The 17,350-nt window shown below is 33.9% G+C and overlaps 1 protein-coding gene across 10 annotated transcripts in view; it reads right to left on the bottom strand.

Annotated features, from left to right (window-relative positions):
- DGKB (diacylglycerol kinase beta) overlaps positions 1-17,350 on the bottom strand; it is a 381,223-nt gene that overhangs the window by 133,057 nt on the left and 230,816 nt on the right. For all 10 annotated transcript variants that reach the window (XM_010399089.4, XM_039549085.1, XM_039549084.1 and 7 more), the window contains one exon: positions 5,238-5,302. In XM_010399089.4, coding sequence (XP_010397391.1) covers positions 5,238-5,302 — 65 coding nt within the window. The remainder of the gene's footprint in view (positions 1-5,237; positions 5,303-17,350) is intronic.

Here is a 17,350-nt window from a genome sequence, read left to right as displayed (position 1 = left end):
TCCTGCTTAACATAAATTTTATACAGCACACTGCCTCTAGTCCTCATGAGTCTGAACCCAAGGTTCCCCAACCACACCAGCCTCCCAGACAGCTGCTATAGAATAATGTTTAGGAGAGTAAGAAGTCTCTCAAACAGAGGGCCTTAGCCCATTAACACTTTCTGGAAAACATGAAATCTTATATCAGAGAGAGGTGCAGATACTGCAGATGCAAACTACTGTGATTTTGCTCTCTAGACAGCAGATATAGGCTAAACCAGATTTGTGCTCCAACTATCTTCCTTTGTCCCAACTCAAGCACACCTTATGTGCTTCGGGCATTATCTCTAAAGGTGGGCTACTACATGTTTGAAGTCTGACAAAAGAACACGCTAGTTGTTTTTTTATTTCTTTCTCTCTATAAACATTATAACCAAGAGCTAGGCAGAGTAGTAGTCTAACTACAAGACATCTCTTGCCTGTGGGAGAATATTTTGCACTCTATCACAAATATTTTCACCTTGCTTTGCTTCTTCTGATGACTACAGTTGCAGCAATGCTGCCTGAGTTCAGAGGTACTGTTCCCTGCAGCCTTATCCTTTTCTGAAAAGGAACCTGTGGGATCAGTGGGACAGGTAACAGATGTCTGCAATCTGGTCTCTCTGTGAGGCCAGTGTCTTCTTTTTAAGCATTTTCCTATCAGTCAAAACTAGGAAGAGAGGAGAAGTTGAAGGAGAAGCTGAAAGGCCTGCAATTAAAGTTAGGAATTTTGTGTTGATGCTTAGTATCTTCACTGAAAATGTGGGGTTGTGATTCAATCCAAGAGACTCCATCACCCATACTGAAAAACTGGAAGAATAATGAAAATACCAAAACAGTTTTTTTCTTTTCAAAATGAAACATTTTGACTGTTAGATTCGAAGAGGAAATAAGTCAAATTTAAAACAAAGGCAAGCACATATAAGAATAGACCATTTAATTCACCCCATCACAACTAATTTTGCTCTTAAACTGATTTTTTTAACTTTCAGTCACAAAATTTGAACTTATCTTCAACTCCAGTATTCAAGTGGAATAACTGTGTTCTGGCCTCTTTGCTGTCAGGCAGGACTAGACATCCCTTACAATACAGCTTTTGAATACAGTAACAGGGTATGCATAACAGGATTTTTTTCCTTTTTTTGGATGTTAGCCAAGATATGATGCTATAACACTGTATAGTGCAGTACTCAGGACACACAAAATAACTTGCTAATTTATCTGCCATTTCTCCTACCTTTTCTTACTGTGGCCCTTCCTTATTCTCCTGGAGAACACTTGAACAAGGTAAATCAGTAATTTCTATTACTTAAAAACTTTCTTAGAGATTAAATGCATAGATATCAGCACAAAATAAAAGCATAATTAAACAGGTTGAGAGGGAGTCTCAAAAATATATGGTCAGGAATATGACATAAATCAAACTATTAGGAACTTTTTCTGCTTTTGGTTTTCTTCGTAAAAGATGGAAATAGAGTGATGTTTGGAAACTTCAAAGACAACGTACTTAAGACTGTAAATGGAATTTATAAATTCTACTTTAGTTTACTGAGACTAAGAAATATCTTTTATGCTATAGGATGCCAAAGAGTCAAATTAGTATGCCTAATTGAACTGAATATGGTTTTAGAAAAGCTAACATCAACTTGAATTATTTTTTTGTTGAACATATTCTTTGTTTCCTTGTGTATATTCCAGTCACATAACTCATACATCTGTTATTCCCAGCATCGAGCCTGTGATGTTTACACAGATCTCCCTGTAGGGCATTTTGGACTAACTGAATCATTATTTCAACAGAATGTCCTAGTTTAATGATACTTTCACTTGAAATACTGCCTTTTGCAAGTTTTATCCCCACTGGCACTAACTCAGCCCTTCCACGCTTACATCGGAAAATTTGACCCTACTCTTAAGCAGGAGATGCTGGGAAGGAAACTGATTTCCCAAACACAGGGTTGTGAGCACTTCAGACCTGTAGAGTGGGTAATGTGACAGCTGAGATTTTGGGGTTGACGAACACATTTAAATCTTAATGCAATGTCAATCCTGGTTTCTGATAATGTGTGCTAATGATCAAAAGATATAATTAAAATGGCATATTAATATTCATTATTTTGACAGAGCTCAGGATGCTACTGCTGTGTTCTCACTTCCATTCTCTACTATTTAACCATCACCAGAATTCTTCTCTTCCAGACTTGGGATTAGGAACAAGGAATGCATTTTTTAAAATCACTGGTAGACATTTATGCTGAGCCTTATTTGGAAAACTATATGGGGCCATTCCATATCACAGCTTACAAGTATAACATTTTCAAGATACTAAGGCATGTATAAAGTATTTTTTAATTGAAAATTAAGCTTCTGAACACAGAAGACCCTTTTGACAAAGGAACGTGATTTTAATTTCTTAAGAAACTCAAATAACCAGGTGCTTCATTGCAAAGGAAACAATTGATAATGTGGATTTTTAGTGCATGAATATTTACACATACTTAAATTCTCCAAAGACTTATATGTCCAACTATCTCTAGACAATTTAGAAAGCTACACCTAAATTTATTTCTTTTTATTTTTAATAAGTCAGTAATACTAAGTGTTTATGTCCAAAATCTGTGAACACCGCAGAAATTCAAAATATGTCACAGTTCCCGAGAATTAGTGACCTAGTTCCAAAGAATGCCACAACATTGGCTAACAGTCATTTAAAAAAGCCATTCTAAGTCTTGCAATATTCTCTCACCTTCATTTTGAGAAGATAAACAAGTGCAAGAAGATTTTGCTTCCACACAAGTAGAATGTGTCAGGATGTGTTTTCCTATTAGTATGCTCTATTTACACATGAACCTTGGGATCAGAGTGGCAAGGAATGTCCTCAGGAATTTGAGGATCATTACCAGGATTTAATGTAAAAGATTCTCTAACTCCAAACTTAACTAACTTACTTCACTGAAGCAAATACCTGTGGATTCCAAAAGACCTCTGCACACAATACAAACTTAAAGTTTCTCTTCAGTAAGGAAAATTTTTGTATGTTCATTTTTCAGAGTAGAACCTTAGTGCAACGACCTGCTCTGAATGATAACTGTGAAAGTTAAAATGTTGGAAAATTAGGCAAGAGGAAACTAACATAAAAGCAAAAAAGAATCACTTTTTTTAAATCACAAGAGATATGCCCATATGACAGTGTAGGATTTTCAAATGAGTAATGTAGGGTTTTCAAAGGAGCAGGTGCTGTTAACTACAGAGCCCACTATGAATCAGACTTGAGTTGGACTTGCTGAGCCTAAATAATTTAGATTGCATAGAAAATTCTACATTCTGTTGAATTAACTTTTGGAGCTTAGCAGACAACTAAAGAAGGGGTTTCTTTTCATACATTCCAGGAAAACGCTGCTGCAACATATTATGGACTTATTTCTACACACAAATAAGTGGTAGCGAAAAGATTTGTGAACTAACATCATCTGGAAAATTCTATTGAACAGAAATAGAAATCCACATTTTTTTCTCACTACACAAAAGAAAACACATTTTAAAATACCAGTTTCTATTATACTTTGCTCGAGTCTTTATACTGTTTTTTAGAAAAGCATAACCTTTCTGAATAATTTTTAAATACCTAGAGAATCATTGCTCTTTTTCAAGTTCTTTCAATATCACAGTACCAAAGTACATAGGGACTGCGACTATATATTTTTGTAATTAATTTCCTAAAGATAATGTTAGAAATATCAGGTTCCTTAAAATATAGATGAATTTCAAGGTGAGTCTGCTAGCAGATGTTATTAATGGCATATGATTTATTGTGACATGAAATCTGATCTGAAACTCATGTTATTAGCCGAGCTTTTTACAAATTATAATTGCCAACTGCTGAAAATATGCAGAAAGACCACTGATAAACTAGCTTCATCTTCAGGGCCTAGAATATCATCTTTTGCTAAAAGTCCAGTATCTCTAGACCTGCTGGTAGGGTACAGTACCTAGGGATCCATAGATCAGGCTTGAGTTCAGATCTTATCCTACTATAATTCTTTCAGAATGAGAAGCATCAGAGCTAGGAAAAGGAGGTCACAGAAAACAAATACATATTGTGTGACTTAAAAAGAAATATAAACTTGGGTTCAGAGTATGCCATTGTATAGATGCTAAACAGATTGAGTGTTTCAGAAAAAAAAGCCCCCATTCTGACTATGAGCTATAAAATATATACTTTTAATGTAAAAACAGTAAGCAAGATAATGTTCAAACATATTTGAGCATCATTCTGTACAGCTCTTAGATGAGAACACAAACAGCATATTTTATCATCCTAAAGTCTACAAAGATCTGCATCTACAGAAGACTTTCCAGGTCACCCTCATGGAAAACTTAACAGTCTATGGTTGGGGTCACAGTGAAAAAACATTTCTGTTAGTAATTATTTCTAGACATTCTCTGTTTATCCCAAATAATGTTGTATCTTACTTTTCTCTCCCCATGTGTCTTTAAATGCTAATTAAAGTTTCTGAAATGTTGCTTTTAACCACCACAACTTACTTGCTAAATTACCTAAATAAGAAGAAACAAACATAAACATTGCATTATGAATGTTATCTACTCAACAAACCAGATAATTGAATTTACAGTAAATGTAATACATTTTTAATCTCCAGAAAAGCTTTGCAATAGCACTGAAGATTCAAAAAGCACCACAAGAAACAGATGCAAAGTCTCACTCCTGACTTTTTTTATAGAAACAAAGTTTCTTAATGATAAAAGCAGTTATGTGTAAAATGGCATTCACTTGCCCTTACTAAGAGTACATGTGGAAGAGCCCCCTGTCAATGTACCAGTGTGAGTGTGGGAATGAAACATAAGGATCACCATCTGCAGCTGTCTAAGAAGTGTTCTTCAGTGCCTAATGGCAAAGTGTCAGTTCAGGGATCCTCACAAACACAATGCATAATCTTGTCCATGCAAGTCTTACAAGGCAAACATTTCACCTGTGAGAACAGTTTATTTATAATGCTATTCATTTCAGCTGAAACACCAGCTATGAAAAAGTTACACTACAAGCAGTCTGGAAGCCCATGCTTAATATAAAATGAACCAATTTCCTCTCTTTTATAAGAATCAATATTTTAAAGGATGTGCAAAACTTAACCCCTCACAGACCATATCTTAGTAACATGGAAAAATATTTTAATATGCAGGTATTTTTAGATTCTTACCTACTGTTGAACTTCTCTGGATGTTTTTCTCTCATGATATGGAATCTGTGGGCAATTGAAGCGTCCTAACAGGATGACAAGAAAAAGCAGCATGAATGTATTGTGACAGGAAAATTGCAAAACAGAAGACCGAATCTGTAAAAAATGCATATCATTTGTAAGGTGCTTCGTGAACTGTCATTTTCTACAACAGCAATACTCTTATCACTTAGAAAGCTTACAGGTACATTGTTCCCAGAATGGGATGTATCTGAACTCAATCATTTATTATTCTTGTTGCAGTCTCCATTGCTTCATTTTACAAATCAAACATGATAGTTTTGTGTAGTGAAAATGTCTTCAAATTTTATACCGCAAATAACATCCAGGTATAGTAAAGGTTCACTATAAGACCATTGACACAGTTGTGCCTTGTAGAAATACCAAATAAGCTATTTGAAATCCATTTCTTTAGTAAAAGTGAGTGACGGATTCAGCAAAGTTACTTTATATGCATATTTATATACTTTATATGCAAGTTGATATCTGCATATGACATTCAATAGCTTTCTCTAAAATTGGGTAGAAAATAGGAATAATTGCTAGAAGATTCCCCATTTGCTGTATGTCAGGATGTGAAATCATGTGGGGAAATATTGTTTAATATAAAAAAGAGATTTATTAATTAAATAAATTTATCAATATTTTAAAACGTAGTAAATTATGTTAATAATATAATTGAAAAACATGTATGTGAAATGAAATAGCTGAATGATATAAGTGTGTAACATTTAGAAGAGAATCAACCCATTGTGCTGGTGGGAGTTGTTGAAAATAGAATAGCTGGAACTGATGTGCTAGAATCAGTTCTCAAAGTAGTTTTTGTATCTTCTTTGCAAGTACAAAGAGAATTTTTTCCTCAGTCCAGATCATGTAATATTTATTTCTCATACTAATCATTAAAACTTTACAAACTGGGAATTAATCTTTTATTTTTTATGTATGTATTAAATGAGTTATGAGAGTACGAAATCCACCAACTCTTGAGTCTTGCAGGGGATAGTAAACACAGAGAAATCCATTTGGATCATGTCTTTGTAATTATGTCCTAAAATTCCAGTTATATATAAATATAAGAAGAGTTAGTTCAGTTAGTAAGAAATTTAAATTAATTCCAGTTTCCATGCAAATAGCATTTGAGAAAAACTACAAATAAAACTGTCACTATAACCAACTATCATATATAGATATGAACCTCCCCACCCATTATTTATCAATTTAAAAGATTGTGAAACTATAAAGGCTAAAACTTTGAAAGAAATATTAAATTCAGTATAAGCCTATGTCTAGCAAAATTTTAAATTATTTTCAAACACTGAGAATTAGAATTTGCAGGCAAAAAAAACCCAAATAAAATAATTAAATAATTTATTAATGATTCCAAACATGACTAAAACTTTTGTTCAAAATAATTTTTATTTAAACCAATCAATGTTAATCTGAATTAAAAATTAGCAAGCATTTAATGCAATTATAAAGATACCCACTAATATAAACCATGCATGCAACACTTTGTGTTTTAAAAAGGTTTTTATTTACTAGAACTTAAGCAGGGCATGCACCAGAGAACTGACTGGTCCAACCTTCAAGGTTTGGTTTACTAACTCATGTGTGCTTTGAAAAGATAAATGTATGAACTTTAATACCATTAAAGTCAAAGGTAAAATTGTTCAGATAGATTGATAACATAAAAATAAAATTATACAATTATGAATAAAAAGCAATACATAATTCATTAAATATCACACATACTATCTACATAAGGATGTCACACAGTATAAAATTTTTAGGCAAAACTTGTGATCACTGATCAAATGAAATCAGTTAGTAGCAACATTAAATGTGCTGACTCCATCAAGGTACTCAATTTTTTTTATGATCTTGTTATGTAGTTTTGAAAGATGTACATAGTTTGCTGCTTTAGGCACATCACATAATTATTCACGTATTTTTCTATTATATTTAAGGATAGAATTGTCATTCAACATTTCACTGTTCTGCAAGGAAATGACAGCAAAATTCCCAAGTGAATAGTGTTAGTAAAAAAATGCCTTATTGTTCTGTTCTGTCATCCAAACTGTCATCTGAAACTTTCAGTGCTGTATTCTCAAACTGCACTCACTGTTAATTTAAATTTATTTTTATGTGCAATTTTATAAGGCAAATATCCACAAGTATCCAGGTGATCCCACAGTTCTTGGAGATGGATGAAATAAAGCTGACAGTAAACCCTGAGACATCACACTCCTAAACAAAGCCTGCCAGCTGAACTAAAAAAAATAACTCTGTTAACTTTGGAAAGACCCATCATTCATACTTTATCCCGCATTAGATATGCCGGCATTAGAAAAGTATATTTGTTAGCCAGTTTCATATGAAAAAGAAATGACAGGACTATTGCTGTAGTTAACTGTTCATTTTCTACACACTGAAGCATAAGACAGACCCAAGACAAAATGAATAAAGGAGTAGTAGCATTTTTGACAGAAACTGGAAACACTAATCAAGGACTAACTGTCTAATGAATTAAATGAAAAGGCTAATGTGCTTACTCATGCATAACAAATGCAAGGCACAAACAAGCTAGGGATCAATGCCCACTGCAGATGGCAAACAGGCAGTTGTTTCCATGCAAGGTTGATTTGATCAAAATTTTCCCCTCCCTGAACACTTTCTGACTCCAAAATGAATCAACTAACTTAATGAGCAGAGAGGTAAAAAAAGTAATACACACAGCTAATTTTGACAGGCACAACACAAGACAGGCACACATCAGGCCAATTTCACTAGAAAAAAATGCTGAAGAGCTACTTTTATTGATGGAAACTGTAAACCAGAAGAGTAACTACACACAGATAAGCTCAAAAGTAGGGGAGCTGCTAAGGCTTCCTTCAGCTGATATTGTCCAACTGTCCTTTATAACCTTTAATCAAATCCAAAGTAGAGTCCTTAGATTCCCTAGCACAGGGACCTCTTCCCAAACATAACTCCATGCTGTAAGAAAATCTGAAACCAGCCCATGCTGGCTGTGCATTAACAAAACAATCCACTGCTTTAGGAGGAAAAAAAGGTAAGAGAGAAAAAAATAAAAACAAAACCAACCAACCAAACAAAAAATTCACCCAAGAAACTACGTTGAGTTTTCTGGTTTTCAGATGTCTACTCTTTTACTTGTTAAGACAGTAGCATATAAACTGGTATAAGTAAATTAAAATCAATGGGAAGAATTGAAAGTAATTGTAACTTGAGATTGAGTAGGAGTACTGTCTCTTAAGAGCTGCTGGAATTACCAGATGCCATCCCTGAATCCTGAGGAACAACCATTAGAAGTTTCCTGGGTGAGGAGAGCAGAGAGTCCTTCTTCGTGAGTTTTTTGGCTACATTTGAAACAGGATTAATTCCAGCAGACTTCATTCAGCCATTTCTAATAGAGGCATCTAGCTGAACCTGTTTAGACATAAAATTGTTGCTGGACCAATGGAGAATTTCTTTCTTTTTTGTGTCAAAAGCTGTATTAAAATCACTTAATTAACGATACAGAAACAGAGCAATATTCACGTGTATGGTAAATCAAATACAGTTTGCAAAATATGATGACCTTTCCTGGTACCTGATATTGTGAATGGCCAGGAAAATATGAGAAATAATTTTTGCATTTTACTATAAAACTGTTGTGAAAAAGAAGATCCAGGATTCAGTAAAGCAAACTCACATGCGTCATGATATTACCTAGCAAAGTGAACAGGATTTTTAAAGAAAGATTATTTGACAGTCAAATACTGGTCCATAATTAATATAATCTCTGGAAATTAATTATTAATTTTTATTAGTAAACTGATTTGCATTCTGGCATGAAATAAAATATTCCAGCATTACTATATCTGAATCTGAATATTGTCCAGTTTTACAAGTAACACACCATAAGTACATACCTAAATATACCCAAAATTCTTGAAATTTTTATTATTAATAATAATAATCTGAGGAGAAACAATGCTGTCAAGCCTGTTACAAGATGAAAGGAGGAGGAAAGTTTTATGGCATCACTCTACTATGAAACTATCATCTTTCCCTTCATCCACATTTCAGCCACAGAACCCATTTTATACCTATACTTGTAATACATTTCACCAAACCATCCAAGAATTGAGATTTTTTCCAGGAGCAGTTTTGCATCAGAATCAATGTTGGGCACAAAGTAATGCTGAATACAGAGCATCTACAGCAGAACTAAGCAGTCAATTAGGCAATTTTGTGTTTCTAAGAACATTATATGAATGCTTGAGTTGTATGGTACTATTCTAAAATTCTGCATTTCTTTTTTAAGATATACAATATTTTTAGTCATTTACATGTCATGACAACAGCCTCCATGATATTTTTTCTTAACTAAATTCATACTACCAATCTAATCTGAAAGAAATGACCACACCATGTGTTCTTCTGTATGCCTTTCTTTTTTAGATGGTTTCCACTCACTACTGTAGCATTTAGAAACAAGAGATGAAAGAATGGGTATTTGAAGAACAGAAAATGCAGTTTATCCCAGTTTAAATTCTACAAAATTGTACACACTCTTAAAAAATGTACCTTTACATCACACAAGTATTCAACCAGGACATATATGTGATGAACATGCAGACATACACAGATATATGCACCCTTACATTTGAACCTGTTCAGGCTCTGAAGCAGCTGGACTAGCCTTAGACCTCAAGACTCAGGTTTGTTTTAAATCCTGACAGTGAAGATAAGATAGAGAACAGACAGAGCATATCTGAATCTACTCCTAGGAAATGGAAAAAATATTTTAATTGAACTAGGACATTTCTCAAAGTGACCTGCCAAGAAGAAAAGAAGCTTAAGTTGCTACACCTCTTTAATACCTTATGATTGACTTACACACATATATATTCATCTTTTTAATGGGTATTAGCATTACCGGAAAGCAATCTGAAGCAGTCTGTTCAGAGGAGTAACCTTATACATTGTGAATAACCTTATAGAAAGATTAATGCATTTAATACATGTCTATCTATAAGTTTGCTGTGATTAAAATTTCCATTAAATAATAACTTTTATGCTGGTGAACAAACAAATAACCAGTGTGCATCTTCTTTGGATACAAATGGTCTGATTATTTTTTTTTCCTAAGATGCTTCTTTAATTAAGGCTTAATGGATCGACAAGGCTAGGAAGCTTAAGGGATAATTCAGCAACCTGTAATCTTTGGATCAGAATGCAAATCTAACCTGAACAACCAGTTTGCTCACATCAGTTATTAATGTGGTATAGTACAGATGTACAAAAAATACCATTGAAAACAGATGAAGAAAGTTTGCTGTGGTGGCTTAAAATTAATTTCTAGATAATTATTTTCTAGAAATTATTTTCTAGATAAACAAACATACAATTATGCGTTCTACTTTCTGTGCATATATATAAAATACAAAAAAACAGTACAACCTTCATTTTAGTATTTCCCACCCCATAATAACAATCTCAGATAAACAAATCATATTGAACCACTGAATGATCAAGTATAGAAAAAGGCAGTCAAGAAGCTTCAGGTTCTGCCTTGTTTGAATCAAGCTGTCAGTTCACATTTCACTCCCGGGTTTTTGATTAAATTACATTAATTAACCTGAGAGGGAAAGGGATTTAAAAAAAAAAAATTAATTAATGCATTAGTTTTTGGTGAAACATTAGTTACTATAATTGTATTAGTTTCTGCTGATACTCTGAGCCATTTTAGGTATAGATGAGAAAGATGGTAGTTTGAAAGCATCAGAGCAAGAAGAGATTACAAGCACTCCTTAAAAAAGCTTTACTAGAAGACACTGATAATTCACTTTCTTAAGAAAAAAAATCTGAGAACAAAAATCTGAGAAACTTGCATTCCTGGCTTTTAAAGAAGAACACAGAAATGGTGAAGATAATGCTATTTATCTGTGATATTCTCTGATGGTCAAGTTTAAATACATTTCAGCAGTATGTGTATTGCTAAGTCAAGTGACAGTTCATACTTTAAATACTCATTTAAATAGGCAATATCTCAAAACCCAGGATGAAACATCAGTAACACAGTATTTATAAGTGATGGACAAAGACCAGAGGATAGTAAATCTGGAAATTGTAACAAAAAATCTGAAACAGACCTTCAAAGGTAAGCATATTTCATCTCCCTTTTTATTTGAAGTTAGAATTCTGTTGAGTTTCTGACACTTTATTCATTCTACACAGACACAAAATGGAATCCATTTTGCAGGAAAAGACAAAATATTTGTGCAAAAAAACCTCAGCCCCTCCAATGTTCTGCCTGTGTATAACTCTGTAAATTGTGGGCACATACAGCAATTGATTCCTTAGTATTTACTATCGATCAATTTACACAGGGTGACCCCACACATTGCATCTGTGTAGGGACCAGACCTGTAAGATAAGCCTTTGTACCAGTATCTCAAGGACTTTCTTTGAGGAGCTATTTTGGGTTTTAGAAACTGATACTACATTCCTATGCATCTATATTTTCAAGTCATTAATCAAGTGCAAGACTGGAGGTAAGACAGGCTGCTATCAGACCATATGTGTCATGTGCCACACGACTCAATGCAATGCAGAGGACATGTGCCCTGTAAGATGATCTCTGCTGAGTATACACTGCACTACATCTTCCCTTCTTTATATTTGGTCACCCTAAATTTACTGTAACTAGAGAAGGGTTCTTCTAGGTCCATGCTAAGTGTTTATGCGGTCACTAAAAAGAGAAGGAGAAAAGTGATCACATGGCAATTAGCCAACATAGCCATATAGACAGTGTATTAAATATCTTGTATATTAAAAAGATCTCTGTGGTAAATCTGTAGTAGCACTTCTGATAACTGCTGATCAAGAACTATGTTGAAATAGTCCCAAATTATCCTGCAAAATGAGTTTGAGCAGAACACAATCAAGGACATAGCTTAGGCTGAAAGTCAATATAAGCAACACAATGCAATTCAATTGGTTGTTGCTTTATATGTTCTTCAGAAACACAGAAATAGCTCACAGGTGTCTTCAATAAAAAGCATAGAAACTAAGTTTACATTAAAAGCTTGTCTAGCATGAAACGAGTGCCTAGACTTTCATGCCCAGCACTTTTGCAGTTCTTAGGAGAGAAAAGTGAGTTATTTGCTCAACTACTAAGCTTTTTTTTGGTGAAATACGAATTAGTGTCATCACATTAAAACTTAGAGAAAAAAACAAATTTGGGATAAGGAATAACTGCTTGTGTAGTGTCTTGAAAAATGATACTCAAATAAGATTTTTCAAAAACTCGCATAATAAAAAAACCCAAAACACCCCCCCAAAACCCCCAAACATAAATCCCTTTGAGTATTTTTATTTTGAACGCTGATTAAGTTTGCATCAGAGCAGTATTCTTGAGGGCTGAATGTAGGCCCTTAATTTATGTGCCTAAACTGTCAGGGTGATCTCCCTATCCTCCCAGTATGCTCAAGAGTTAAAAGAAAGCTCTTTGGAAGGATTCTCCCAAAAGGCATGTTGACATGTTTCTGCTCTGAATTGTTATTTCAAGGTCTTTTGTTATTAATCATACAAGAAACTGAGCACACCTAGCTTCTTAAGTTTATGAAGGTATGCCTGACATGCCACAGTTTGAGCAGTCCTCTGAAATCCTCGGTGGGGTTCAAGCCAAATCTTGTATCACCACCCATTTTATACACTCATTTGTTTGATAGGGATCAAATACTAAATGTTCACCTGACTTCTCCGTAGCAACTTCCCATAACTTGTTACTCAAAGCCTTGGCAACAGGGTCTTATAAATTTAATACATATTTATGCTATTCATTTGTTTCCATAGCAGATATTTATTTTATAACAAATATGCAAGCCACTAAAACATCTCTCATTGATTTATACTCTGAAAGAATATTTTTCTCTTAATTGAAAAAGGTCACTGTTTTCCTCATTCATTATGTTTTTGATTTGAAATTTAAATTTTTGCATTACAATATTATTTATTGTCTTTCCTATTGGACAAACAAATATTAATTTATAAAAAAAACCCTAACATACTCATAAATTAGGGCTAGATGTTGGATTATTTATCTACAGATGTTCACTCTCTCTCTCCGCTGATTTACGACAAACTTTTCAAGATCCTCTCCCTTACATCTTTCACATAGCCTGTTTGTTCTGTCTCATAGGTCTTCTCATAGAAGCAACTTCCTTAACTTTTGTTCAATATCTGCAATTTTTTCTTGTGCAGCATCAATCAAAATATTTTCTGAATCCTTCTCCTTTATTTTCTTGCTAAGGTGTATAAGGTTTCTAATTCCCACCTTTGTGGAGGTTCCTTCAAGCTTGCTCCCTTCTTTCTCCTCTACCAACACAGGCCACCTCCTTGTACCAGTAAGCACCTGAGATTCAGTTCAGACCCTAAGGGTCTGTCAAAGTGTGAGGTAGCTGTGGGAAGGCAAGAATAGCAAAAATGGCAGAAGACTGAGACAAACTGAGACAAACCTATTTAACAGTAAGTCTGAAAATAACTGTCCAACTAAGAAGCCTCCAAGAATGAGCTAGATTCACATGAGTTAGTCATGCCAAGTTTATTCCCACCACAGTGGTTCTGAGTGTCTGAAAAGGTACTGCAGAAGTAAAATTAAATTAAACTGTTCATAACAATATTAGATGGAAGAGATTACACCCTAGCAGATCATCTTGATCACTTACTGGTTTTACTGCTACTGTTAATCAAATTTGTAACTTAAAAGGTGAACTCATACTTGTTTTCATACGCAGTGTAAGTGATCAAATTTCTTTCTGGAGTGCAAAACCTAATCACATGCTACATGTAAATGACCAATATTTTCATGAAAAGCAAGGGGTTAATATTCTCTGAAATATGTCTGCTAACCCAATAACTTAATACAATTAGTTCATATGAACAGTGTTTGGTATCATTCTTCTCAAGTTAAATAAAGCCCAGGCTTTGCAGTAACAGCTACCTGAAACGTGAAATAGACTAAAAAATGGAACTTGATGCCATCTTACTGAGCTTTTAGGGACTGAAATAGATATTCTCTCTGAATAATAGGGAGCTGCATTAAAAAACAACTTAAACATGCTATGGTTTAGAGAATGAAAAGCCTTTTCTGGACTTAATATTTGGATATATGGAAAAGCGTTAAAATATGTCCAAATATAAACATGTGTTTATGGAAGATGAATTCAAATTTTACAAAATTAATTCACATATATTTTCTTTCCAAAACAAATCAAGCTTTTTCTATAGCTGCTTTGAATAAGTCATTTAGATATGCAAAACATTTTACAGTGATGAACCTCCCAGAGAATGACATACAAAGGTTATGCAGTAACTATTTTTGTAGACTTTGGACATTGAAAGGCTTAGAGGTTAAATATATCTATTTACTACACAGAGAGGTTCGACTATGTGCTATAAAGGGAATAAGTCACAGGTTATTATCAGAATATTGATACTTAGGGACAACAAAAACCTTGTTCTTTATTGTACTAAAGGCACTAATAATTGAGAAATGTAAAGTTTTTTTAAACAAAATCAACATAGAGTTAAAAATGGTTTCCACTGAAAAGGGAAAAACACCTAGCAACTTTAGAAACTACCAGTTCTGTATTTCACTCTTGGTTTATGTTAGACTGTTTCAGTATTAAGCAATCTCACAGCAAAATAAAAAATACTGTTCTTGATGCAGTCAGAAACCCAGGAAACTGCACTAAAGCACTTTGTTATGATCTAACATACACAGAATTTTGAACCTAAGAAATAAAAATGTCCAAATTGCTTTCAAAGTGCTGAATTAATCCTTCATAGAGGGCCAAAGAAATGTTTTTTCTGCCTTTTCACATCCCAAGGATCCAAATTTGCAGAAGACTAGTGGAAAAGTCTAGAGTAGTGTAGTGAAACTGAGAAATTCCTTAAATTTTCTAGCAAAAAATTCCCTCTCCCAAGAGTGCACTTGCATAATGCTTTTTGCCTAACCATCTGGACAGACTCAGTGCGTCATGGTTGTTTAGCAACTTAGGGTTTTCATGGTAGCTTTGAATATATTATACCAGTATCCTATTCTCAGCTTCAAATTGTTTGGGAGGATTCTATATCTGCATAAAAACTCTTTGCATAAGACCCATTTACTCAGGATTTACAACACATATGAGGTTTTCTAGAAGGCTAAGTTGTTTACACTAAATACTAGGGTACAATTCCCCAAATTAGTGATCTGCTTTACGAAGTTACTCCCCAAATGATCAAACTAAGGGTGCAGACAGCTGCAGTGCAGAGGCAGGATGAGCAGAGTGAGTTCAGGAGACAACTAAAGCATACAAAGTTAGGTCCACAAATCTTCACTGCAAACAACATGAATGGGGAAGTTTCTCTGAACTCTAGACCAGACAGTTATGCTATAAATATATTTTACAGATGGAGAACCCCATCATTTTTGACAATAAATCAATCTGTTTCATGAGAAAGAAGTTTTAAAAAAAAAAATCTTTGGTCTCAATGGAAGCATAGTCAAATCACCTTTCAATTTTTTACCTTAAAAAACAACAGTGCAGGAGGCTGAAAGCTGCTCCTAGATTTTTATAAATTTGCAAATCAAAGAGCACCTGTTTGTAAAGTGCTGCTTTGCTCAACTACTTAAATAATGTAATCAATACTAAATGACAAGCCAGAATTCCCAAATTTGCTGCACAGTAAGCAGACACTTGTCTTGCTGATGTTTGTAATAAGTAATCCTTATAATGTTAGCCAAGACAAATGTTGTTAATATTAACTTTTCCTCAAGCATAAATATCACATCCATATGACATCAGATACTATCTCAGAGTAAGATTACCTTAATGTTTGCAACTATTTTGTATAATACCAGCATTAATAAGGGTGATGTAAATCAGTTAAACCCTACTTTTACTACTGGGCTTTTTTTTTTTTTTTTGCTAATGAAAAATCAAAACCTATAAAAACATATGCAATTTAAAGATCAGTGCAAACAAAATGTTTCCAAACATTTGCAAAAGCCTGGAACCAGAATTAATCTTTCATTCAGTTTCAATTACGTACATTGTATTCAAAGCTATTTCCTAGCCAGAAGAATATACTGTTGAGAGACTGTTTGAAGGACAATGGATGTAACACACATTTAGGAATCACAATCACAGAATATTCTGAATTGGAAGGGACCCACAAGGAACATCAAGTCCAGCTCTTAAGTGAATGACCCATACAGGAATCGAACCAACAACCTTGGCATTATTAGCACCATGCTCCAAGCAACTGAGCTAATCCCAGTTTCTTTCTGATAAAATGAAAATTGCCCTTCAAACTGCCATTACGTTCCAAATAAATTAATCTATGTCAACACTCCTCAAAGAGGCATTTCATAATGGCCTTCATGTACACATTATCTGTGACAACAATTTTGTTTCTGGAATAATAAGCATTTTTTTCTTTAGATTTCTTTTAGTAAAAATACTTACACTGTTCAAAATTATTAAAGTATCATCTACATCAATTTCAGTGTTATAGCACAAATTGTAAGTTATGCTTTCAGAATTATGGGTGGAATTTTTAAGTGGCTTCCATTTTTATAGTCTTTTGAAAGGACAAAGAAATCTATAAAAAAACCAAGATTACAATTTCAGCATTTAAAATCTACACAAAATAATTCAAACAAATGTTATGACATTTAAGATAATGAAACCCTTCATTTATGCCAATGTGTCCTACTTCGCATGTAAGGAGTCAGAACAGATGTCCAAATATTGTAATGCCAGAGAAAAGTTAGGGCCTATCTCGATTAATACTCTCAGAGCAGTCCGTAGTGTCTCTTTAAAACTGGCATGAGTTACTTCAAAATATCTATTCAAAATCCATTCTAGGAAACAGAGCTAGACAAAGTGTTCCCAAGACAAAAGGATAACAATAAAGCTCTGTATAAGCCTTTTAGCAATGTAAGCTACATATTATCGACAGACCATTCATTGCAATCAACAAATGATTAATTGCAAATTTGTTGCTAAATTGACCAC

The sequence above is a fragment of the Corvus cornix genome, chromosome 2, assembly GCF_000738735.6.
Source record: "Corvus cornix cornix isolate S_Up_H32 chromosome 2, ASM73873v5, whole genome shotgun sequence".
NCBI lineage: Eukaryota > Metazoa > Chordata > Aves > Passeriformes > Corvidae > Corvus > Corvus cornix.
The sequence above is the reverse complement of the archived record's forward strand: the minus strand, read 5'-3'. Positions and strand labels throughout refer to the sequence as shown.